Here is a 26,296-nt window from a genome sequence, read left to right as displayed (position 1 = left end):
AACTTAAATGTTATAAGGACTTTCTAAATATTATTTCATTTGCCTCTCTACCCTGTTTTTATTATCTTATTTTAGTATTATTTTTTATTTATTTATATATACTTTTCATTGTTTATTATTGTACTTGATGTCATCCATATACTTGTTATGGTTAATATGATTGTATTGTAAAAACACAATAAAAAATCCTTTTTTAAAAATCCTTTACCATTGGGATTTTATTTATTTATATTTTTATTTTTTTTTAGCATTTTTATATTAGTTTTTTATGTTCACCTTCTACATAGTGTTGTTGTATGTATATTCCTGATATTTTGTGCAATAAACAAAACCTTTAAAATTTACGAAGGTTACCACGCAAAATTAGCATAATCTAGCCAATATTTAAATTTCCCGTAAGCCTGAAGAGTGTTTGTATAATTTTTATTAGGCACACATTTCGTGGACTGTCCAACTTCATTTTTTATTTGTATTTTTTTAAAACAATATTTGTATATAATACATAAAATATCAATTACATACATTGTCGAATAAAAATTGTACAAAGAGAGAGTAAAGAAAATAAATAAACAAAGGACATGAACGAGGACCGCCCAACTTCTTGAACCATGCGCGAGCTCGCGTGGTGATGTCACCAGTTTTAAAATGGCGGTTCCAACGTCTGCTTTGAAATTACATTCATAATCTGCCGCTCAGAATTCAAAAACAACGCCACGGACATCATGTTTTGAGAGGAAATTTGGTCGCTAGTATAGCAAAACCCTCTTATTTGGATCCAGAATGGATTCTGTGGTCGGAGAGGATCAAACGCTGCCGTTTGACATCAACCTGAGGTGAAGCGCTTTATTTATTTTTTCCATTTCTGTCAGAGAATGTCAAGTTAGCGTTAGCATGTTAGCTTCAGGAGGAAAACACAAACAAATAGTTGTTTTACTCTGCTATTCAACATCTACATTTAAAAATGCCTATTTTAATCCACTCGACACTTGCAGTTAGCCATTAGCTAAGGTTCAGGTAAAGTTAGTTTTATATTCTCACATTCAGACATTCTGCTTAACAGTATAACGTTAATTTCAGAAAAGTGTTGTTTGCATGTTCTAAATAATAGCGAATAATTAGCAGACAGCGACTGTCTAAGTACAACATTGTTTACAGTCAATTAAATAGTGCTAACGTTGTTTCGAAGTCATCCTTGCATGCAATTTTAGTCAAATATTCAAAGTGCCATGGTAAACATTATAGGAAGCATCCCACAAGCTGTCACTGAACAAATATGCAGATATAAAACCAGCTTTAACTCAGTTTAGCTAATTTATAATTACAGAACATTACACTATTCTCAGATGTCATAACATAAATATTATATTTGAGTGACTTAATTTAAAAGTTGCAAGGATTTAGGTGGGTAGTTTGGTTGAAATACTGTGTTAAATTTAAACACACACACACACACACACACACACACACACACACACACACATATATATATATATATATATATATATATATATATATAATATGTAAAGTATTATTTACAGTTATGAATGTTTCGACTCCTGTACATATACACTTAATACACAAATACACGTCAATCACACATTCAGACTTTCTCCTTAACAATATCATTTCAGAAATGTATTCTTTGCCAATTCTAAATAGCGGAATCATATTAGCACACAGCGACTATCAAAGTACAATATTGTTCACAGTAGATTAAAATAGTGCTAATGTTGTTTTGAAGTCATATTTACATGCAATTTCAGTGAAATATTCAAAGTGCCATGGTAAACATTATAGGGAGCATGCCACAAGCTGTCACTGAACAAATGTGCAAATATAAAACCAGCTTCAACTCAATTTATCTCATTTATAATTACAGAACATTATTCTCAGATGTCGAATTATTTACAGCTATGAATGTTTCGACTGCTGTACATATACACTTAATACACAAATACACTTCATTGAGCGTGTAAACAGACATCACTTATATACTATATAACTGTAGGTTAACTGTTTATATATAATGACTTTAATTGTTAAAAGCTATTTGTTTATTAGTTAAAGTTATTTTAAACTAATAAAGTAACTGAAAATCTTAACTCTTCTGATTTTGATTGTATTTTGATTGATTGAAACAATATTGTGAAAAGCGCTACACAAATAAACTTGAATTGTAAAGATAATTAAATGTTTATTTCGTTCTAACTTGAATAATATTGAATACTGAATGTTTATTTCTTTCTATATTTACTGCTGTGTTGTTTGGATCACATAAAAACCCCTGTGTTAAAAACAAAACACACATGACATGATCCACTTGGTTATAAATAGCAGGTACTCAGTCTCTAAAGCATCCAGGCTCACCAGGCTCATTTTGACATTGTTTACTGTGTTCAAGAGTCATATTGAGTTAAAGTCGGTTTTATATTCACACTTTCATTCATTTTTGAACAGTAAAACATGTGAGACAGTCCCTGTATAATAAATCACGCTACTTTTTAAATGTTCAGTCTGAAATTGCATAAAAGTATGGCGTCAAAACAACATTAGCACTATTAAATCTACTGTGAATTATGTTGTACTTTGATAATCATTGGCTGCTCTGCTAATATATGATTTACTGATTTAATATTTGCTAAGAATACTTTTCAAAAATTTTATTCATTCATTTTTATTCATTTTCCTTTGGCTTAGTCCCTTTACTCATCAGGGGTCGCCACAGCGGAATGAACCGTCTGAAATTATATTATTAAAGAGAATCTCTGAACCTGCAAATATAAAAGCAACTTTACCCCAATAAAACCCCCGTGTTAAAAACAAAACACACATGACACGATCCCGTTGGTTATTAATAGCATGTACTCGATCTCTAAAGCATCCGGACATATCAGGCTCTTTTTGACATTGTTTACATGTGTGCAAGAGTCTGAATATGTGGGAAAATATTGTTTACAGACAATCTTTGATCATCAAAATTTTACACGGATCATTGATTGTAATGCAGTTTATTACATTTCAGCTATATTCATTGCATTTAATACATTCACGTTTCCTTGATAAATTGCATTCAACTTATTTACTGTGCTTTAAATAGATTATTAGTTTATGTGCACCTTAGTGCTGCACAATATATCGTTTCAGCATCAATATCGCAATGTGCACATCTGCAGTAGTCACATCGCTGTTAAGTCTGGATTATAGTTGACCAAGAGCTACAGAATTGTATTTAATTAATATTTTTATACAGAATTTATACGATTTATGCAACAAAAAGTTTTTTGTCTTTGTTTCTAGTCCAAATATCCACATTTCAAAGTGAAAAAAATATTACTTAACTTACCACAATTTTGTTTTAAAGGAAAAACTTTTATTTTTGCCATATTTTAACTGAATTTTAAAACTAACAATATTTTTACTTGTTTTAATTTTTTTGATGTTTGGACTAAAAATGAGATCGCAAAGTGAGAAAAGCATTTTTTGCAGTGTGATTTATTCAGTTTCTGAAAACTGTTAAAACCAAATAGTGCTGTGAAACTGTATTTACATTGCAATATATATTGCAGAAAAATAAAATATAGCAATGTGATTTTTTTTTCCAATATCAAGCAGCCCTAGTGCACCTATTAAACAAAAGTGCATGCGTTCAATTCTTTGCAGTCCATTTTTAATTTGAGAGCTGATCTAATTCAGTCAAACAATATTATTATGTTGAATGTACATGGCCCGGTATAAGATTCTGATGATATGATAACCTTGGATAAAAATATTACGGGTTTACGGTATTGTGATGACTGCTCTAAATATATTCTTTTTACATTTCTGGGTAAAAAAACAAAACCTTTCCTCTTTTGTACAAAATATTTTATTTTGCGAAACATTTAAAATATTTTGGAGCAGAAAACATGTCAGGCTAAATAATTCAAATAAATCATTGATTTCTGCCATCTTCGTTAGTTTCAAAAACACTGATTTCTTTACTATTTAAAACAGCATTTTGGATATCTTCTGCTAGAGATACTGTTGTTCTAAAAAAAAAAAAAAGTAAATAAAAAGTCTTACATATACCATGGGAACGGTATAGCAGAACATTTTGGCCGTTTTAAAACCTTGACTTTTCCAAACTGCGGTATATCTTGAAAACGGTTATCATCCCATGCCTAGTGCAGTGCATGACATTTCTTTCTCTGTAGTGTCTTCAGTTGTTGTTGTTGTTGAGTAATAATTAGAGTGAGAGAGAGTCTGGCAGCTGTTACATGTTGATCATGCGCTGTCATAGCAGAAACCATAACTGCTTCCTTCCTGGAAACGGCAACATAGCGGAAAAGCGCTCCTGTTTATGATCTGACACAATGATCTTTTTATATTTCACCTTTCTGTGGCTATAAAGGACTAATGCAGGTATGTTATCATTACACTGTTTACACCTGTGCTTTCGTGTGTGTACTAGTTGTTTAGATGTGCAGCAGTGTTTTTGTAGCAGATTACAGTTATTATGATTATGAACTTCATTTCAGAGTTCAGAGTCATGTTCAGTTTAATGGACTCTTGGATTTTGATGATGGTCAAGTGTGTGTGTGTGTGTGTGTGTGTGTGTGTGTGTGTGTGTTGTCATTGTAGTGTCACCTTTATAAAGCAGGTGGTGAGGCTGTGGGGAAACACAAGACGAAAGCTGATATCTGAGTAACTCTGACATCTGATAGGAGCTTTAAAGCATTTTATATATGTTTCTGAGACTTGACTCTGCTGTGGAGTATATAAACCCATGAGACAGTTATATAATGGTTTGTGTGTGTCTTCCTGTGGCTAGCACAATGCTAACAATGCAGGAAAACGTGAGAAGAGGAAGTTGTTTGGCTGTGATGTGTGTGTTCTGTGTTGTATTGTGGAAAGGTGGTGCATCCGTTTGGCTCCATCATTGCAAGATGATAATAAACGGATGAACAACAGTCCTGTTGACAGACACCGTTTACATTATGAGCTAATTTGCTCCTGATAATATTCCTGTGAAAGACAGCAGTGTATTATGGAAGGTTGGATTCATGCATGTTTGTTAATGTTATGTTATGGTCATAATTGAAATCACAATCATTCAAAACGATTACTGTTAAAGTCAAAATTATTAGCGCTCCTGAGAATTTTGTAAAAAATAAATATTTTCCCAAATGATGTTTAACAGAGCAAGGAATTTTAACAGTATTTCTATTTCCTCTTATATTTTTTCTTCTGGAGAAAGGCTTTTTTATTTTTATTTTGGCTAGAGTAAAAGCAGTTTTTTTTTCAAGCAAGTCTATAATATTAGCCCCCTTAAGCAATATATTTTTGATTGTCTGCAGAAGAAACTACTGTTATACAATGACCTGTCTAATAACACTAATTAAGCCTTTAAATCACACTTTGAATCTGAATGCATGTATTTTGAAAAAAATATCTAGTCAAATATTATGTACTCTCATCATGACAAAGATAAAATAGATCAGTTATTAGAAAAGAGTTATTAAAGCTATTATGTTCAGAATTCTTCTTTCCATTAAACAGAAATGGGGGGGGGGGGGGGTTGCTAATATTCAGGAGGGCTAATAATTCAGACTTCAACTGTATACAAACAGTTATTTTCCACCCTGCAAAGGAAAGAGAAATAAATACAATAGAATAAAAATATAAAACCAACTGTGCTTTAAGCATCTTCACTTTAAGAAACACTTTAGCTACAAAAATCCTTCAGTCAAGAGCAGAGGCATGTTCTCCATTTGTTGTTTGATTAATATTCATAAAAACAGGCGGCAGAAGGATTATAGAGCGCTGGACCAATTTTTAAATGTGGGCCGGTCAGTTTTTTTTTTTTTTTTTAATATGTATTGTAGCATACAGCTTTTATCTCTTGCTAGATGTGATATTATGATGATGATAATAATAAAAATAATAATAATAATAAATGTTAAGCATTTGGCCCAATCGGCAACTGCCGCCTGGTTTCAAGATGGGCCGACCCAATCCAAGGTTACCCGGATATAATCAAAATCTGGCAAAAATGTCATATTATTTCATCATCTTTACACCAAAATAAATAGTGAATGTGCGTGTCCGTGGGTGGGGCTGTGTCAGTGTGGTAATGTGGGCTAATGTGGCAACAGTGCCAGGGCTGAATTTTTGTCCCAGTCCGCACCAGCGTGTACAACTATAAAGGGGGCGGTATGTGATGCAATAATCGTTTATCTCGATTAATGATTTTTCATAATCGTTAGAAGGCAAAATCGAAATCGGATTTTCGATTAATTGCACAGCCCTACCCTATTGTTATGTTGGGGGCTGTTTTTGCCCTATTGACTTCCATTAAAATGACATTTTTTAATGGCGAAGCCTTGAAACTATGTGATCATGCATTCTTGATTGTTGGAGATTTTTGATGCATGATTATATGGTGTCATGGCTTAGCAATTAAAAAAATTTCATTATAATGGAAGTCAATGGGGTCAAAAACAGCCTTAAACATAATTAAAGGGTAGTTCATTTGAACAATACACAAGGGTTAATTAAAAAAATATATTGTATATTTATTATTAAGTCTAATAGTTAGTCTGTTAGCAGTTTAATATTGTTCAAAAATGTTGTATTGAATTATTTATATAAAAAAAGACCATGCAGTGTTATTTTCATAAGAATATTGAATTTCTTGAATACCTCAGAAAGCCATAAAAGCAAGGCAAGTTTATTTATATAGCAAATTTTTGTACACAATGATAATTCAGAGTGTTTACATAAACAAGAATAACAGATAACATTAAAATTGAACAAGTATAAGAAATAAAGACAAATAATAAAATAATTAAAAACAGATTACATGGTTAAAACGGGTTCAGAAAGCAATGAATATAAGATTATAATGCACTATACTACACTTCGATCTTTGCTCAATTATTGGCTAGTTTGTTTATTATTAGTTATTAGTTAGTAATATTTTTATATAAATCTATATATATGCATGATTTACTACCCTACAAAATTATCCTAGTCTAAATGAATGACTTTACAAATAGATCTATTCAAGTCATCAGGTGAAATTGTTCATATCTCATTGTATACTGCAGAGAAAAATACAGATTTTTCCAATATTGCATAATTGTGCAGCTGTAATACCTCAAATTGCCCCTTTTTTATTACTTGAATTACTAAAATGATTACTAAAACTTAAGCCAAAATTAAATGAAAAAGTACAAAATTAAAATAAAAACATTAACATATGACTGAATTTGAGTTATGCAACATGGTGACGCAGTGGGTAGAATTATCACCTCACAGCAAGAAGGTCGCTGGTTCAAGTCCCGGCTGGACCAGTTGACATTTCTGTGTGATGTTTGCATGTTCTCCTCGTGTTGGCGTGAGTTTCCTCCGGGTGCTTCGGTTTCCCCCACAGTCCAAACATATGCACTATAGGTGACTTGAATAGGTTAAATTGGCCATGGTGTATGTGCGTAAATGCAGAAGTGTATGGGTGTTTGCCAGTGTTGGGTTGGAGCTGGAAGGGCATCCCTTGTGTAAAACACATGCTGGTTAAGTTGGTGGTTCATTTCGCTGTAGCGACTCCTGATTAATAAAGAGACTAAGCCAAAAAGAAAATTAAAGAATGAATGTATGGGTTATTATCATCAGTTAAAATATTAATGTCTTTAAATTAAAACACGTAATATGTGGCAAAAGTTAAGAGTACATTCTTTATAGTGATCTTTATAGTCAAGTACGAGTTTTACTTAAAATATTTGAATATTAGGAATGTCCTTCAATCATACGCACCAGTTAATGCTTATTCAGCAATATAGTCCTATATACATTGGTCTTGTTGAGGTAAAGTATGTATATTAAGGAATAAGATGTGTAATAATTTCAGTTTGACAGTCGGTCAGTCTTATGTAAGTGTCCTCATGGGCTTGCTGTAGGTCTGGCATAGGCTGCAGTAACTCTTGGCTTCCTAACAAGTTCAATCCCCCTTGCTCCTCTGACAAACTCACTCACACACACACACTATGAAAACATGTGTGTACTTTCACGTTAGTTTGTTGTGGTGCTCTGCTTGCATCACACTCCCGCTTGTAGCCAGCGCTGCTCTTTAGATCGGTTATGAAAGCGCACATTATTTCTGCTCCTGCTTCCAGCCTTGAGGATGACTGATGAATAGCGTCCACAGATGTATGCGCTGTCTGTTCTCTTAGTCAGTGTTTATGTGTGTATAAATGGAGTAGACTCTGTAGTGTTTAGTGTAACCTCTGGATATGTGCACTTGTTTTGTAGATGTAGGCTCTGACAGCTTTTGTGATTTGTTTTGGTTGCAGCTTATTATTTTCCTTGCTTGATTTTTTTGCATTTATGCTTGACTCTGTGTTGTATGTGTGTGTTTATGTTGCAGCATTTCCAAACTGCCAGACTCTCTGAACGGCAGCAACTTCAGCATGGACAACATATCAGGTACACACACACATACACACCCACACGCTTATGTCTTGTAATGTAATCTTTGATGAAGGCTGTGCATTGGGAATTACTTTACGATTCTATACTTAGGGTTTTCACACCTCTTGAAAGTATTTGAAAGTACTTAAATTCAGGCATATGAATCCAGAGATGCCTAAGTACTTAAAAACAAACAGGTCCTTAAATTTAATTTGAAATGAAATTAATTTATTTGTACTGTGCTGCTGTCAAAAACTTACTGAAAAAAGAGAAATTCTTTATTTAAAAATCGTAAACGTAAGTTTTGCACAAGAACTATGACAAATAATGCTTACTTTTATTAAAAATAGGAGAACTTGAGTTGATCCTCTCAGAGGAAATTTGTCAAGACATTATAAATAAGATTCACTCAACTTCAATTTGTTTGTGACATACAATTATTCAGTTTAAAGTGGTCAATCGCCTTCATTGGACAAAAGCAAAATTAGCTACATTTTTTACTATAAATCCCCTATGCAATAGATGTGACGTAGAGATAGCTAATCACATTCACATGTTTTGGTCATGTTCTAAAATTACCAAGTTCTGGCAATTATTAATTAATTTTTTTTCAAATGTTTTACATGTAACAATTGACCCTTGCCCTGTTATAGGAATATTTGGTTTAATCACGGATCCCGGTTTAGACAATAATACCAAAAGCATGATTTTTTTTTTTTCAACATTAATTGCTAGACGTCTTATACTGCTCAAATGGAAGGACAAATTTCCTCCAACTTTGAATCATTATATTAGGGACCTTATGTACCATCTTACAATGGAGAAGATTCGGTACTCCACCAAAGGTTACAGTCAAAAATTTTATCTTATTTGGCAGCCAGTGTTGACATATATAAAAAATAAATGGAATCAAACTTAATATTTTCAGTTTGACCATTGTTTATTTGTTTCTCACATTTTTTCCCCTCCCTTCATTTTATTTGACTACATTTTAATTTCTATCTAAATTATTTTATTTCTTTATTTTACATTTGCTAAGCCTATTGTGACTCGTCGTGTGCGTATATGTGTACAATAGATGAGTGAACATATAATGGAACTTTTATCTATTTGTATTGTATGTATGTATATATCATGACACGATGTAAAACAGATTAAAAACAGGCATAACATATTGTTTAGAACTGGTGCTGTGGGGTGGGGGGGCTCGAAAAGCGAGAAGGGATCTGTGGGTGAGAAGGGTGTGCGACTTCTTTGAGGACCAGAAGGGAGACGCGTGATTTTATGAGTCCCGCAAATTCATAGGCCCCATTTACACTGCCAGTTAAATGTGACCAAATTCCGGTTTTTGGCTCATATGTGACACAGATCAGATCTGTTCTATGACCATGTAAACACGAAAAAACGCACGCATTCGGATATTCAGAGATCGGTTTCAGGCCTCCTTCATATGTGGAAATAAATCAGATATAGATCGGATATTTGACAATGCGACTGTCAGGTAAACAGGCAGACCGGATTTATTGAGGCATTCCGTTCTGAATACTATTAAACTTGCGACAATGTGTTGCTTCCCAGCGGTTTAATGACAGAAAGACACTCGATTGTGGAGATGCCAACACATTAGAACAACGTCAGAGGAAACACGGAGGAGTAAAGTTGTCAGTCACTACAATTTGCTCCCACCAGACCTGAGATCTCCCTCGTATGGTGGAGGACATCATAAAGCATATAAACCATAAGCGCAAGCTGCGATGACGGCCCTTTCCCACCTCAAAATCATTTTAAAGTTGAGCGAATTTCGTGTTGTAACTTTGTCGCTATTAATACACGCTCTGCGGGCTACACATAGAACAACTTCATTCTCTCTAACACCAGCGCGCACATAGGCAAAGGTTACATCTTCAACTACACACACACATCAGGACCATACCATTACATAAACTGCATGGGGGGAAATCTGGACTGAACCATTCACTGCTTATACTACACTTCGCATGTTTCGCAGAGCTAAAAACAAGACAATTTCTTCCATTGTGGCTAGTGTGGCACAGATGCTAGAACCCGCATTTATGCATGCGAGACATCGTAAATTGTATGGCAAGTGTAAACGCATGAATTGGATATGGGTCACAATTAAAACAACGTGTAAACAAACAGGCAAACAAATCAGATATAGGCAACAAAACGGAATTAGGCATCAAGACCTGACAGTGTAAAACGGGGCCATAGAGACTCCCAGAACTTGCTTTCAGAGTAAGTTTGGGAACATTTAGGGCGATATCTTGCACTATTTTTACTGTTTATGAAAAAGAATGAAATAAAGCAGCTGTTTTGTTCCTCCCTCCAGCGTTTTACCTTTAACTCTGTAATAAAGGAACACACTTGTTTTACCAAACCACATGGTCATTATCAAATTTTAATCATGGCCTCAAAGGTTCAGAAACTGAAAAAAGAGAGACAGTGATCATTTTTGGAGTGAACAGAAGCGGGTTTGTTGTTCATTCGCTCTGTTGTATTGTCATCCGCAGCACCTCTGTTTCCAGGGCAGAGAATGTCTCCAGCCAAAGCTCTGACCATGAAAGATTACGAGAACGTAAGTACAACAACATCAGTACTTTTGCTTTTTGTTTGTTTTTTTATGAGGAGCGAGTCTTTTTACCTAGAGAGTTTTTATTTTTTGTTCAAATTTTGCATAACATTGTCTTGAAAGGCAGCTCACTACATTTTGAAACATCAACATTAGGTGTATTTTATACATTTATTTAGAATAAGGGTAACACTTTATTTTGTCAAAATTCCCAGTCTTAACTAATCATTTACTAACACTACTAGCTTAACTACAAATTAGCAGCTTATTAATGGTTAGTATGGTAGATGTTGGATTTAGGCTTTGTGTAGGGATGTAGAGTAGGATCATACTTTATAACTACTAATAAACAGTTAATAACTTAATTTTAGCCAGGTAATAAGCAAGTATTTAATAGCATGAATTATGACAAACTGAAATGTTAGCATAATAAGCAGCAGTTTTTCTTTTTTTTTAGGGGTGTTGACAACAATATATTTTTTGCTATTTATTTGATTTCACTGTACACTACCTGACAAAAGTCTTGTTGCCTATCCAAGTTTTGGGAACAACAAATAATAACTTGTTTTTTAGTTGACCATTTGGGAGAATGAAAGAAGTGGCATATATGAAAGGCAAAGGCCTCTAGTTTACGCTTATTTGACCAAAATAAAATATGATAATGCCTTGATTTTTCATGATTTAAGTAGGACAGTAATATCTGACTTTGCTTAGACAAGTCTTGTCACTGAACAGAAATAATGTCCAGTATAGAATATAAAGTCCTGCTGCAGTGGAGACAGAATGAATATTGTGTCTGACTCCATCATGAGCTTGGAGGACTGCATCCATACATCTCTGCACTGACTCAAATCACTGATTAATAAAGTCATCTGGAATGGCAAAGAAAGCGTTCCTGCAGGACTCCCAGAGTTCATCAAGATTCTTTGGGTTCATCTCCAATGCCTCCTCCTCCATTTTTCCCCAGACATGCTCAATAATGTTCATGTCTGGTGACTGGGGTGGCCAATCCTGGAGCACCTTGACCTTCTTTGCTTTCAGGAGCTTTGATGTGGAGGCTGAAGTATGAGAAGGAGCGCTATCCTGCTAAAGAATTTGCCCTCTCCTGTGGTTTGTAATGTAATGGGCAGCACAAATGTCTTGATATCTCAGGCTGTTGATGTTGCCATCCACTGTGCAGATCTCTCGCACTTGACTGACTTCTGTGAGAATCTTGGGTCCATGCAGGTTCCAGTAGGTTTTCTGCAGTATTTTTGATGATTTGGGATGCAGTTCAACAAATGATTCATCAGAAAAAATCACTTTTCCAAATAAATAACTAGATGTTAAGTTTTTATTTGTTGCTCTTGTAGATGTAAATAGTTTTTATTAGTGTTTTTGTACTCTCATTTAAAAAATATATATTTTTGCAGACTTGAAAAGAACAAACTGACAAATCTTTAATATAACAATAATCTATGCAAAAACGAGACCAAAAACAAAAATACGGCGACATTCAAGACTAAGAAAACCCACAAAAAGACACTGAAATAGATATATGTAAATGTGTCAAAATATGCGCATCCATATTTTCCTCTAACAGGTGGTTGAGAAACTAAACCAGTTTTAAAAATGAAAGCACAGTACTTAAACTACTTGTTTCCTGCAAGAAGTAGTTTTGCTTTTAGTTCCAGTGTTCTCGATTTCTTCTAAACGGGTCGACATGCAGCTATTTTGGTTTGTTTGGCAAGGATGATATTCTGGTATACAATATCTGCCTGTCCATTTAAGGAAAGGGGTTTATTTCTCTTTACGGCGATAAAGATCTGTGTGCATTCCTGTGGCTGTGTGTGTGAGAGAGACACAGAATGAGTGTGCTGTAGAAACACAGACATCTTTCAGATGAAGGTACAAACTGCCCATCATTGTGGTTATTTGGTACTCTGTCGTTCCATTTGTGTTTCATTCCCTTCCCCCTCTTTTTGCCCCAGATGTTTAAGTGAAAAGCGCTGGGAGTACAATGACGCACAGTTCACTGGCCTGCCAGCCTCTCATGCACACACTCGCACACACACCCCCCCACCCTCATGCCAACCCTCATTACTGAGCTGACCCACACACAGCCTGTTATAGTCGCTCTGTTTCTCTTTTAGCGCTCGTCCCCTCCTTTCCCATCTCCCTTTCAGTTATTTGCAGAACAGCTTTGCTCATGTTTATTCATGAAGGAGTCTGAATATTGTAATGAGGAACAACTATATAGTCATAGAACATCAAAAAACTCAGGGAAGAAAGGTTTTGTCCAATTTGCAAATGAATAGTTTAGTCTGGTGTCGGATTATGTAAAGATCCAAATGAATCTGATTTGTTTTCTGCAAATAATACTATACAATTCACTTAAGTTACTAAACTTTTAAAGAAAATAAAAGATGTAGCAACGTTTTCTCCTTGTTTGTATTGTCTGTCTGTGTACACTGAAGATATGCATGTTTCCCTTGCAGCAAATCACAGCACTAAAAAAAGAAAACTTCAACCTGAAGCTCAGGATCTATTTTCTAGAAGAGCGTGTGCAGCAGAAATGTGACGACTCCACAGAAGACATTTACAAAACGGTAACATTATTTATTTTTGGATATGAATGCAAAGAGGTGCTTTTTTGTGCTCGAAGGCCACAATTGATTGTTTGTTTTATGTCTGTGTAGAACATTGAGCTGAAGGTGGAGGTGGAGTCAATGAAACGAGATCTGGCTGAGAAACAGGAACTGCTCGTGTCCGCATCGTAAGTCGTGCTTGTTTACTTCCTATTTTTTTGTACACTACCTGACAAAAGTCGTCAGGTAAAAAGTTGCCGCCTGTCCAAGTTTTAGTAGCAACGAATAATGACTTCTAGTTGTTCATTTGGTATCAGAAGTAGCTTATATGAAAGGCAAAGGCCTCTAGATTACGCTTATTTTACCAAAATAAAATATGATCATGCCTTGATATTTAATTCTTTAATTAGGACAGTAAGGTCTGACTTTGCTTAGACAAAAGTCTCTTCACTGAACAGAAATAATGTCCAGTATAGAATATAAAGTCCTGCTGCAGTGGAGACAGAATGAATATTGTGTCTGACTCCATCATGAGCTTGGAGGACTGCATCATACATCTCTGCACTGACTCAAATCACTGATTAATAAAGTCATCTGGAATGGCAAAGAAAGCGTTCTTGTGACACCAAACCATGATTATTCCTTCACCAAACTTAACTGATTTCTGTGAGAATCTTGGGTCCATGCGGGTTTCAGTAGGTTTTCTGCAGTATTTGGGATGCCGTTCAACAGATGATTTATTGAAAAAAATCGACCTTCTGCCACTTTTCCAAATCATCAACTTTATTTGTTGCTCTAACAAATGGGATTGACGACAAGTCTTTTGTTAGATCTTGTATTCAATCCTAACCTTATGCAGTAAAACGTATTTTTGCCCTGTTAATATTGAATGTCTTGATGTCTAAATTTTCTTTGATTTTGTTTTTTGTTGATGAGCTGGAACTTCACACATAGTCAAATCTGATTGGTTAGAAATCCTTTTTATAGCCGAAATATCTAAATAGCCATCAAACATATTATTGTTTTGATTGACCAGGGTTTTTTAACCAATGGCAACATTTTGCTATAAGTGGGTTAGAAAAAGTTAATTTCTCTTTTAATGAAAAAAGAAGAAAAAACATGGTATTGACTACCTTGTTTTGAAAATTTAATAAATTACAAATGTAAAAAATGTTTGACAATGAGTGTTTACATGGACAGCAATACTCTGATTTTAATATGAATAACACAATACTCTGATTAAGAGTCTACCATGTAAACAGCGATTTAAAAAAACAACAAATACTCTCTCTCTCTCTCTCTCTCTCTCTCTCTCTCTCTCTCTCTCTCTCTCTCTCTCTCTCTCTCTATGTATATATATATATATATATATGTATATATATGTGTGTATATATATGTGTGTGTGTGTATGTATGTATACACACACACACACACACGTATGTGTATGTATATATATATATATATATATATATATATATATATATATATATATATATATATATATATATATATATATATATATATATATATATAAATAGTTTATTTTATTATTAAAAAAATTTTTTTACTCCGACTAAAGTCATAATTGATCTGGAATCAAGACGTGGCATATTCCTATTTTTGTTGCATTATTGAAATGCAGTGCAGACATGGAAACACTGCAATCAAATTATTAACGAAGTAGTTTTGCTACATTTTGTGACAGGATGCACACACAGCAGTTGTCAGCCGTTTTACAAACAAATGAGAATGGCTTCAAGGAATAAAGCACATTTTTGATGCAAGCGGGAAAACATGACTGCGGAGAATTCTGTAGAAATGGACTTAAAGAAGTGCATTGACTTGGTAGTGACTAAATGAAAAGTTAGTGAATAAATTGTCAGAGGTGGCCTGTTGCTTGTATCTGCCGTTGTCTGTTTGTATGCATAGTGTGAGAAATGAACTGCAGTTGAACATGTCACAAAATTAAAAAACGAAACGCCCAAAATCAAATATGATGCCATGATGAACACGAACGCCAGAGGAGACTAGTGTCAAATGCTGGCGTTAATGGATCTATGTGCTATAACATGAGGGTATAACATGCTATAACAAAAAGGGAAGATGAAAAGAACATACAAAAAGTGACTCATGTAAACACATTAATCATATTATTGTCTTATTCAGATTAAGGCATATGATTAGATTACTGATGTCCATGTAAACGTAGTCAGTGACTACACTGGACACGCATCATGAGTCTCTTATTTGTGCTTTCATTTCAAATACTTACAATTGAAACATCTAGATCATGTCATTTGATCTAAGACAAAGGTTTTATTGATGTGTATTTGTGTGTAGGAAAGCTTTAGAGAGTTTAGCCAGTCGGGGTGTTGATGATGGCAGAGAGAAGATCCAGAGAGACATGGACTCACTCAGAGAAGCTTTCAGAGCTCGCATACAAGAACTCGAAGAGGTAAAGCTAATCTCAAAATATTTATAGCAAATGCTTAAGAATGTGTCCTCCTTTAGTCATTGCCTTGGGATTTTTTCAATTTAGTCTCTGCAAGCTGCTAGAGAGGAGCTAGAAAGCATGGCCACCATTGCAGAACAGGAGAAGCTAAAGAATCTTGGATTGGAGAGAGAGCTACAAGCCGCCAACCAATCAGGACCTTCAACCGATTCAAGCTCTGCCCCCCAACAGGTCCGAGAGCTTCAGCAGGCCCTTCAGGAGAGCGAAAGGTGATTATGAAATGAAATAATAAACAAGTTTACATGCTGTAACAGTTAAAGCTGAAAACCCCTCATATGGTTTCTACAGAGCCATTGAGCAGCTGCAGGCATCACTGCGAGATCAAGATGGTGTGATTGGAGAACTTCAGAAAAATGGATCGAACCAGCCGGTAACAGAGCAAGTGATGCATCTGAACTCTGTCATTGTCCAAAAAGACTGTCAACTACAGGTTAGTCTGTCACAGTTTTTTATAAAGCTGCTTGTTTAACCCATGTGTATTGTTTAAGTTGACTACCCTTTAGTTATGTTGGTGGCTGTTTTTGCTCCATTGACTTCCATTTAAATCATTTTTAGATTGCAAAGCTTTGACAACATATAATCATGCATTCTTGATTGCTGGTGGCTTTCCCTATTGGCAAGAGGTTCAATTAGTAATTTTTGCTGTTGATCATCGGTTAGTAGCAATTACCCTTTAGGTAGGCCTGTGCAAAAAAATTTTTCTGGCTTTCATATGGAGTTCAATAGAGTAAAACAGCAGATTATAGTGTGTGTGCATAAATACACTTACTATGTTCTGAGAGCTGAGCTGCTTATTTAATATTTTCTCAAACATATCAAGGTAAGTGTGCTAAGGTCTCTCTCATACACACACACACACACACACACACACACACTATACTCCACTCCTTTTTTTTTGCACTTCAACAGTATAAATTACAAAATTGACCAAAATTGATCTTCCCAACAGGGAAAACTAATCAAACAATAAAGAATACATATTAGTATTGTGTCAAGGCTTTGCAATCTAAAAAGGTTGTTATATTGCAAGTCAATGGGGCACAAACGGACACTAACATGAAGAAAGCGTAGTCAATATGCCCAATGTATTGTTGATTTTTTTTTTAATTTAAGCATTTTCCCAAAGTACGTGTCAAAGTAAGATTTGTCACCAAAAATCATCCCATTTGCTGAAACACAGAGAAAGTTGTGGCCAAACTAAGCCTCAAAATCACCCCAGAGTGGATGAAAACATCCCTAACAGCACACAAGGGTTAAAATTGTACATAGTACTTCACAAAATGCAAGACAAAAATATTGATTCTAACTAACCCAAAGCTCTTATATCTAAGTACACAGTTGTAGACTAATGATGATGGTATAACATTTTCTTGTTTTGTTTAATTGCTTAAGCTTTTATCACGATATACGTTATCATGATATCAACATAAGCTGCTAAAAGGCTTACTTTGACAAGTGTAATAACAAAATATACTTGTGTGTGTATTGATTTATTGTATAAATGCAGGTTCAGAGTAAACAAATGGTTCAACCAAATTAAACTGCCAAAAGATTATAAGGTACAACACTTTAAAGCCTCATTAGTGAATGTTAGTTAATGCAATAAAGTGAGAAAAGGCCAGATATTAATATTGTTATCGTGGGTTTAGCTAAATTAACACTAAAGAAACACTTGATAACTTAAGTTTTTTAGTTGAATCAGATTAATTTTTCTAGTCATCTCAACGTGCAACAATCAAACTGAGTAAAATATTAAGGTAAACTTGAATGGTAATGCACAATAGCCCGATAGTCACAGAATTATCAGAGGTCAGAATAATGTGAAAATGTTTATATTTGAACTATTATGCGAATCAATTACGTCTTCAAGTATTTAGTGCTTTTATGAACACCACTGAAAATACAAAGTGCATATTCTTAAAAATCACTCTGAAAGATTAAATAAATAATTGTTCACAGTGCTATAATATCAATATTGTGCATGTTTATTATCAAAATATGTAGTAGTATTGAATATCAAGTATATTGCTGCGTGCTACTTATGCACTTTTCTACACCATTTTGTTGTATGAATAGTGTAAGTAGTCCATTCACATTGAAAACTCTGAAAATAGTAAGTGCACTTTAATTACCCAGATGATGCACTTATTCAACCTCTAAAGAAGTTTGTAATGTTGGACTCTTCACACACTCAACGACCGCTGCTTTGCTCATTTAGCGAAAAGGACAAAGCTTTCGGGCACTGATGTTGGATTCGTTTATTTATTTTGCAATGTGAAATCAAAATTCTCCTACGAGAGGGATTATACAGCCTCTCGATGGTGAATGCGATTCTACTCATGGCAGGTATTATTTGGTAGTTTGGTCATTTATTTCACTGATTTGGCAACCAAGTCATCTGGGAAACGGTTTGAGTTAAAAAACTATTTGTGTTCCATTTGGGATGACACTACACTACATACATATATTATGCTGTTGAGTGTGTAAGTGCATAGTGTATAGTGGGCCATTTGGGACACAGCTTTTGTCTATGCAGTTAGAATTTATGGTATTTTCCCTCCTCTGAGCTACTTATGTGGCCTTTTTGCTGTGCAAATTTGGTATTTGTCATTGATACTCCATGCTTTCTCAAACACACATACTTAAACAATGATTAATGTTTTGTTTATTTTTGGTTTACAGGCTCTTAGGGAAGAACTTGACCAGGGAAAAGAAAATGCAGAAAGGGACAAACAGGTAAGCGGAAAGCCATTCAATTATAATGCATACCAGGACGATAACCTTAGCATCTCTGAGTGACAAGTTACTAATTGTTTACTAGCTATACTAGTTGTTGTAACTGATTTGAGCAACGTTAAAAATTCAGGATTTGTGCACTCCAAAACAGTCAAAAACTGTTCATTTAAAAGCATTGTTCCTCATCCATACTAATATCCCTGTAAAATGATTAGGAAGAATCCTATCTTGTAATTAAATATGACAGGAAAGCTCAAAGAGTGTGGGAACCCTGTAGAATGGCAACACACTAAGCTGGATTAGTTAGCTGAAATCTGTGTCTGTCGTAAATGCAAATCAAATATTATAATGAATCCTCCCAGGTCCTGTGGTCAGCTTGGACAGGAGTATGTGTAGGGCTGTACAATAAATCGTTTCAGAATCGACATCGCAATGTGTAAACCTGCAAAAGTTACATCGCAGGATCTGTAATGTCAAATTGATATTATATTTAACCAGAAAACACAGTTTAAAACAGTGGTTCTCTACTTGTTTGGCCATGGGACCCACATTTTGAAATGGTCATCAAGCCGCGACCCAAATTTTTAGGAACTATAATATAATTTTAGGAATTATAATTCATTTTGTATTTATTTGTTAACATACACAAACAGTGACAGATACATCATAAGAAAATCACCAAGACTTACAAATAAGCAATATTTTTTTGCTGTCATTTAACAAAATGTATCAAATTATAGAAATATTACAAAGTAAAAACGACAAATACTGTAATACAGTGCAGTGGTTAGGGTAAGGAAAGGTTCAGTTACCATGAACTAAACTAAACTGTTAATAAAACATTAACACTGACCCTGTTGAACAGAACAAACCAGAAAATTACAGTAAAATTATTAAAATAATCATAACCATTTTTACATCTAATATGACAGCAATTATAAACATCTGTTTCACTTAACAGTAATTTGAGAAGCAGATAACCAAGGATGTGCCTTACTCCTGATAAGTCTGGGATGATGGTAGACCGTGCGAACCGAAGATCGTGCTCTATGTTCAACCTGTTCCTTTGCTTTGAAGCCACACAAAAATGTAGTGCTGAATGGTAGGATGGATTTGATCGCACGAGTGGCAAAGGACAGATACTCAGAAAGCACTTCGTGGCACCAAAACTGCGAGAGGCTTACTTCACTGAATTTCTTTTTCATCGTCTTACCACATGATAGCTCCACCAGCTGATTCTCTCCGTTGCTAGGCAATGTGACGCTTTCCACGTCAAATTCCGAAGGGATCGCTCATCCACAGATCATCATCCTGTTTTTTCAGGAAAGTTGTCGAGCGTGCATGTCAAAATAAAACTCTGGTATAAGCTAATTAAGTAAAAATTGTAACTTTTTTTTTTTTTTTTGACCACACACTCCGCGACCCACTGAAAAATGTTCCCGCCAGTTGAGAAACACTGGTTTAAAACATCCAAAGCTTAACTCTAATCTAATAGTAAGACCTTTTATTTGGATGTGTTTAAGACCTGAGGCTGTGACTAAGATTTGAAATTAATTTAAAGCATTTGTGCACAAGAATTTATAAAGTTTGCCACTTAATTCAATGTGTTTAATTATTTAATACAATAAAGACTATATGCAGTGTTATTTTATATATTGAATTTTTTATACTTCATTATTGTTCGACTCCACCGAAAACCATAAAGTGTTGTTTATTTCACGACGCCTGTTTTAGGCCTTAATTAAATTTTGTCTGAACCTGTAGTTACTGTAATTTCCCTTTTTAAAGGGCATTTATGAGGGAAAGGTGTCTTTTGTAAGCTGTTTAAACAGAACTGTGTGTAGATATATTGTGTCCACAGTCTATCAATCCACTGCAGTGATAGATACACAATAAGCCTCTTTTTTTTTTAATTTCCTGACATTAAAATAGGATCTAAATCCCTCCCATTTTGAGGCTGACCGCAACGTGACATAGGAGTGCCGTGTATGTTATTAACATGGCTCCGTAGTAACACGTATAATCATATCAAAATGTGCAAAGCAGCCAGGATTAAAAGATCTGTTCAGCTCTCTGTGATCATCAATCATCATCAAATGTGATTAAGAGTGAGGTTCACAAGTTTAAAACATTTTAAAAATGTCAGTACAATTATGAAAGAAGACGCTGCAATGCTGGTTTGTGGACGTTAAATCAGGTTTATTTTGTACATTAACACAGCGTATATCCATACAGCATTGGATATTAACGTGTATCCTGTCACATTTGCATGTGTGAACTTTGTAAAGACATCGTGTGTCACTCACCGAAAGGCTTGAATTAACTCCACAACAAATACATCAAATAATCATTGGGAAAGTTCTTACTGTAGTCTTTCTCACAAATGTTACGTGAGATCTGCTTCCTTCATGTCTGTCACTGCTGTTTATCTGATGCAGCCGGAGATTAGGGCACACTCTGACAGGCATGTGGGAACGGTGGCCCGGGAGATCCAGCATTAAAAGCACAGGCGACAAAAACAGCTACATTGTGTTTAGAGCAAAAAATTGTAATATTCTGAAAGGTCTAATAAATAATCTGATGGGTGTTTTGAGCTGACACTTTACAAAAACATTCTGGAGACACAAAAGACTTATATTACATCTTGAAAAAGAAGCTTTAAGCTTCCTTTAAGCTTGAATTTTTAGGTGAGCACTGTCTGTATGGTAAAATACTGAGAGCTCTTTTCGAGACAGCTTGGACACACATTAAAGCTTAATACATGATTTTTTTAAGGATTTTCTAGATCTTTAGAAATAGTAATTTACTATTTCATCCGTGCTCTGCATGCTAGCATGTTCCGCTGTGACCTGTAGCATCTTCAGCGCACAGCGTGAGCATCAGTGGCCCAAATACAGCACTCCTGATTGGACGCCCACTGAGCTGAGTAGATTAATCTGTGTATGTTCATGTGTGTGTGTTGTGCACATCACCCAAAGGATTTCCTGTGTGTGTTTGTGGATTAGAGGTTTTAAATCTGCGTGTGGGCAGAGCACAGTCAGAGCAGGAAGGAACGGAAAGACTCCGGAGCAGATAGATAGTTAGCATGTGTGAAAATCAGAAAGCTTGTGCGTTTGTCTGCGCTTTAGATCATGCGTGACCCTTGCCGAGTATGTGGCGTGTGTGTGCAGGGCGGTCAGTGCCGCTGGTTGTTCAGCGCATGCGGCCGTCTGAGGTTGGCTGTCGTCCTCTCTCATGTGTTGGGATTGGAGTTGCAGCGGGACGGCCGAAGCGAGTTCCTCTGTGGGAAATGCGTTTTTTTACTTGAGCGTATCGTGCAGTGTGATGTCACCATCGGACAGCTGCAGGAAACACATGCTGCTCAGCTCCAGCAGCTGGAGAAGGAGAGAGACGGACTGAAAACGCAAATCACAAACAAATACAGACAGCACAACCCAACAGGAAGCAAACTTCTGAAATGGGACGTCCAGACTGGAGCTTGTTTATATACTCCAAAGCAGCTGCAGAGCATCCAGTGTCCTCAACCAAAGCAATCACGGATTTCAGACATCCAGGAAACCACACGAAGAAACCGAACGGTCGTTTCTGCAAATTTAGGCTGTGAAAAGAAGTTCGCAGGCAGCTTGAGGAGATGTGTGAGTCTTGAGCCGCTTTGTAAAGTAGGAACAGATCGTTCGCATCGTTCAAAATTGAATTCACGCTTAAAAGCCGCTGATGTTCCAGCACCGCGACCTCGTTCTCTCAGCCGAGACTACTTGGATGTTGTGAATAAGAAGAGTTCGTTATCACGTTCGATTTCTCTCCAATCAGTGGCCTTGGAAAACACTGACCACGCCCTCATCAGGCAGACACGCCCATTCAGAGGCTCCACCCCTGCAGCTGTTGAAAAAACCTCGCTGGTGTTTGACATCCTGCAGCTCTTAAAGATCGTACAAGGAGTGCGGTTCGTCCCACGATGTGGAGGTAGTAGGATTCCAGTGCTGAAACATCCACTGCGTTCGCATGCAAACACCCACAAGGGAGGTGTGTCTTGGAAATCGAGGGTGGAGAGAAATTTGAGAGAGATGGAAGATGAATTTAATGATGATTACAGACCACTTAAACGGGAGGTACACACACACGTGCTGTGAGATTTTAATGAACTTGTGTTTTATTGGGTTGCTTGCTTTTAATAAGTACAGAAAGTATATTTTGGACCTGCAAAGTTTAAGCAGGAAACGTTTTAGATTTTTTTAAAATCATATTTATGTTAAAAACCTGATCTGAATTACCTTTTGTTTATTTGTTTGTGGTTTTTATTGTATTCAATTGTATTTATTTATTTATTGTAGATTTATTGCATTGTATTTGTAATGAATTTGGTTTTTTGCCATGAAAAAGCATTTGTTTTTGACATGGCATTAAGTAAAATGTAGGATATGATGTGATCTGATATATGGTTTTAATAAACATGCTCAAATTTAGGGATGCAAGGATTATAGATTTTGGTTGTATGATTATTCTCTGAGGAATAATCACTGCTATCAGGATTATAATAATTCAATAATTTTAAAACACTACTATTCTAGAAAATCACATGAAATCATCCCTAAATTTTAAAGTGTTATTTATTGCTGCTCAGTAACCAATTAATACAGCACAAAAAACCAAAACAAACAATAGTCCATTTCTCTTAAGACTTAAAAACATTTTTGGCATTTAAACACTAGTAATAATTTTACAGTAAAAATCAACGACAGAATAATGAATAAATAAATTGTTAATTACCCCTCGCATGCCGTATTTGCTTCGTGTGCGTCGCTCCCAATGCGCACACAAGCCGAACGCCTCCATTGGAAATGGCAAACTTGCACGCGCAAAAGATGCGATATGTGAACCCCTCTTAGTTAATAGCCTAAGCCATAGTTAATCTTGTGTGCATGCATATTAGCCTTGGTGTACTAGCTCAGAACTTTTAACTAGCGCACAGTTGGCATTACTTTGTTTAGTTGCAGCAGTTTTGTTTCGTGCAGAAACACGATGTTGAGGAGCCTTTACGATTAATTACCCGTGACTAACTAAAGTGTGGTTAATAGTGAAATTGGTTAATTCTTGCATCCTTACACTAGGCATGGGCCGGTATTAGATTCTGACAGTGTGATAACCTTGGATAAAAAATATCACGGTATCATGGCATTGTGGTTACTGCTCTAAAATAAGTTCTTTTTAAATGTCCGGGTAAAAAACGAAAATCTTTTTCCCCTTTTTAACACAATATATTTATTTTGTGAAATATTAAAAATATTTTTGAGCAGTAAACATGTCAGGCTAAATAATTCAAATAAATATTTGACTTTTGCTGTCTTCATTAATTTTAAAAACACGGATTTCTTTACAATTTAAAACAGCATCTTTGGATATGTTTTTTTTTTTTGCTGGAGATACTGTTGTCCTATAAAAATCAAAAATAAAATAAAAAATCTTACACATACCTTAGGAACGGTATTACAGAAAATTTTGGCGGTTGTAAAACCTTGACTTTTCCAAACCACGGTATACCTTTAAAACAGGTATCGTCCCATGTCTACCTTACACAAATTATGCATAGTACATCAAAACTGCACGTCCTAACAGCTTTATTGTTGTTTTTTTTTGGCAAAAAATTTATTTTTTTTTGTTTGTGTTGCAGATAATTGTTGATCGGCAGAATGAACTCAGCAGATTGGAGCAGAAAACCAGACAGCTTACTGAAGAACTGAACACAGCAAAGAACAATGGTCAGACCCTCAAAGATGCGCTAGATGAAATGGAGAAGGAGAAGAAGGTACATACTGCCTTAAATAATAGCCATATGTGATCCTTGATCACAAAACCAATCATATACAGTATGTGTTTTTTTGGGGGGGTATTTAGATTTATCCATTACATGAATGCTAAATAAATACACTTTCTATTGATGGCTTGTTGGGATAGGACAATATTTAGCAAAGATACAATGATTTGAATATCTGCATTCTGAGGGTTCAAAAAAATCAACATACTGAGAAAATCACCTTTAGATTTGTCTAAATGTGCTCACAGAATGATCTTAAATTAATATTCTAATGATTTTTGGCATGAATTGAAAAAGTTTTACATTGTCTTTTTGGCTATTGCCAAAAAATGTACCAGTGCAGCATAAGATAACTCAAGGTTTTGTTCTTTATGGTCACTTATTAACGTTACTGATTCTGTGAAAGCATGAGCTCTAAACTGAAAATTGTTATTAAATTAAGAATGTGTATTAAATTCTCACTGCGTTCTTGTCTTTGTTTCAGGCTCTTTCTGATGAGCTCCAGAAGCGAGAGATCGAGCTCTCTACAGAGAAGAAGAACTCTCTGAAACGAGACAAAGCCATCCAGGGTCTCACTCTGTTTCTGAAAGAGAAAGAGAAAGAGGTGATACATAATCTCATTTCATATTGTTTTTAAATCTTAGATCATGTGATTTATTTGGTCACACTTTACAATAAGGTTCATTAGTTAATGTTAATTAATGCATTTACTAACATGAACAAACAATGAACAATACATTTACTACTGAATTTGTTCATGTTAGTTAACATTAGTTAATGAAAATACAGTAGTTCATTGTTAGTTCATGTTAATTCATGGTGCATTAACTAATGTTAACAAGCATGGACTTGGATGTTAATAATGCATTAGTAAATGTTCAATTATCATTAATAAATGCTGTTCATGATTAGTTCAGGTTAGTAAATACATTTACTAATGAACCTTATTGTAAAGTGTTACCATTTATTTTTTTTCACTTGGTCTAATTCAGAAAAAAGTATTAACACCAAAAACTACCATGAAATATAATTGCATCTAAGTTTCACTTTTTCTCCCTGTCTCCTCAGATTGAGGATTTATCTGGAGATCTCGAGGAGAAAGATCAGGCTCTGGCCAAGGCTCGAGAGGCCCTTCATAAAGCCAAACTACAGAAATATCATGTATGTGAGATTTTTAGTGGTCTGGTGCATTGACAAATTTTATTTTGACCTGGAACCTGGAAATGTGTGATGATCCGTTCTGAAGGGATCAGCTAAGATTATTATTGTTTCCGCATAGAATTAACAGCATATTGCATTTCTAATGACCATTTGTGTTTGGATTTTGCCGAAACCATTTTAAATGGCTTGAAAGTGAGTGGAACATAAAAAAATGGCAGGTACAATTTAATCCTAATCCTTGAAGCACTCTCAACATATCCTATAACAATCACAAGATTTGTCAATGGAAAATGTATGATGAATGTATCCTTTTTAACTTTTGGACCGCTACAAAAATCTGTTAGCACTGCAAAAAAATTGCTTTTCCTACTTGATTTTTTTGTCTTGTTTCTAGTCCAAATATCTAAAAGTTCTTAAATCAAGAAGCTTTTTCTAGACGAGCAAAACATATTGTCCCATTATAAGAAATAATA

The 26,296-nt window shown here is 35.1% G+C and overlaps 1 protein-coding gene across 38 annotated transcripts in view; it reads left to right on the top strand.

Annotated features, from left to right (window-relative positions):
* Positions 1–620: 620 nt before the first annotated feature.
* The window catches only part of cdk5rap2 (CDK5 regulatory subunit associated protein 2), a 635,428-nt gene continuing 609,752 nt past the window's right edge, over positions 621–26,296 (top strand). For 16 of the 38 annotated variants that reach the window (XR_015519480.1, XM_087299272.1, XM_087299271.1 and 13 more), the window contains exons 1-4: positions 20,574–22,959; positions 24,519–24,653; positions 25,147–25,266; positions 25,731–25,823. Coding sequence is in view for 37 of the 38 variants with exons in the window: in XM_087299272.1 (XP_087155398.1) it covers positions 21,982–22,959; positions 24,519–24,653; positions 25,147–25,266; positions 25,731–25,823 (1,326 nt within the window). In the remaining variant the exon portion in view is untranslated. 38 annotated transcript variants of the gene reach the window in all.

Source organism: Danio rerio, chromosome 21 (assembly GCF_052040795.2).
Source record: "Danio rerio strain M-AB ecotype USA chromosome 21, GRCz13ab, whole genome shotgun sequence".
NCBI classification, from domain to species: domain Eukaryota; kingdom Metazoa; phylum Chordata; class Actinopteri; order Cypriniformes; family Danionidae; genus Danio; species Danio rerio.
Note: the sequence above shows the minus strand (reverse complement) of the source record. Positions and strands in the feature narration are given on the sequence as shown.